Source organism: Lipotes vexillifer, unplaced genomic scaffold (genome assembly GCF_000442215.2).
Source record: "Lipotes vexillifer unplaced genomic scaffold, Lipotes_vexillifer_v1.1 scaffold382, whole genome shotgun sequence".
NCBI classification, from domain to species: Eukaryota; Metazoa; Chordata; class Mammalia; order Artiodactyla; family Lipotidae; genus Lipotes; species Lipotes vexillifer.
Genome location: NW_006780611.1, coordinates 6,125,745 through 6,126,885, shown reverse-complemented (window position 1 = coordinate 6,126,885; position 1,141 = coordinate 6,125,745). Strand labels below are relative to the sequence as shown.

General features: G+C 72.5%; 1 protein-coding gene across 1 annotated transcript in view; it reads right to left on the bottom strand.

Moving 5' to 3' along the window:
• SCUBE1 (signal peptide, CUB domain and EGF like domain containing 1) overlaps positions 1-870 on the bottom strand; it is a 137,222-nt gene extending 136,352 nt beyond the window's left edge. The window contains exon 1 of the mRNA XM_007453933.1: positions 783-870. Within this exon, the coding sequence (XP_007453995.1) occupies positions 783-870 (88 nt within the window). The remainder of the gene's footprint in view (positions 1-782) is intronic.
• Positions 871-1,141: the final 271 nt, after the last annotated feature.

Here is a 1,141-nt window from a genome sequence, read left to right as displayed (position 1 = left end):
CCCCATCCTCCTCGCTTTCCCTATGTCTCGCTGCCTCCTCCCTCCCTCAGTCCTCCCACCTCTTTCTCCGGTGCCTCTCCGCTTGCACCTCTCTTCTCTCCTCGTTCCCATCCCTTAGTCCTGCCCTCACACACCCCTCTTCTGAGCCTTTTCCTTCCTGCTGCTCATTTGCCGCCTTACTCCCTTCGGTCCCCTCCTTTCCCTCTCTGGTCTTTCTGGTCTCCACTCTTCCAGTCTGTCCTTCTCTGGGGTTTTTTTTTCCTGTGTCCTTTTGTGTGCCTCCTCTTCTGTCCGTCTGTCTCTCCATCTACCCCCTCCCCCTTCTCTTTCTCTCTGCGTCCGTCCTTTTCCCCTTGCTCACCTCCTCCGGGTCTCCCCTCTGGGCCTCCTGCCGCCCGCGCTCCCGTGTCCCCTGGGGGAGCGCCCGTCTGGCTCCGGGGTCCCCACTCCCTCCCGCCTTCAGGCGGGGAGCGGGGAACGGCGGGGGGCCCTCGGCGGGCCGTCGTGCTTTCTTTCTTCCTCCCGCCCTCACACTCCCCCCACCCACGGGGCTTCAGCCCACCCCGCCCCATGCTGCGGCCCCGCCGGGCTCCGGGAGCCTCGCTCCGCCCGGGCTGCGGGGAGGGGCGCCCCGCGCCGGCCGCAGAAGTTACTTTGCAAAAAGGCAGGGCGGGGCGCGGGGCCGCGCGGGCTGTGGCCCTCCCGACGGCGCGGGGCTGGGGGCCCGCCCGGGACCCTGCCGCCGCCGCCGAGCGCCCGCCGCCCACCGGCTCAGGGCTTACCTGGGAGCCCGCTGCCCCCCGCCAGCCGCCCGCGCGCGCCCAGGACGAGCAGCACACACAAGTGCCAGCGCACGGCCGCCGCGCCCATGCTCACTGCGGGCCGGGCCGTGCGTGCGGGCGTGCGGGGCGCGAGGACCCCACCGACCGGCCGCTCGGCGAGCGCTCGTAGCTGCTGGTTCCGCGGCCGACGCTCGGGCTCACAGTCTCCGAGCCGGCGCGGCTGACGAGCTGACAGCCGCGCGCTCATTGGCCCGCTGCTGCCGGGGGCAGGGCTCCGTGAGAGGCCGGCCAATGGGGGCCGGCCCCCAGACAGCGGGGGGAGGGGAAGGGAGGGGCGGGGCGGGGCGGGGGGGCGGGGC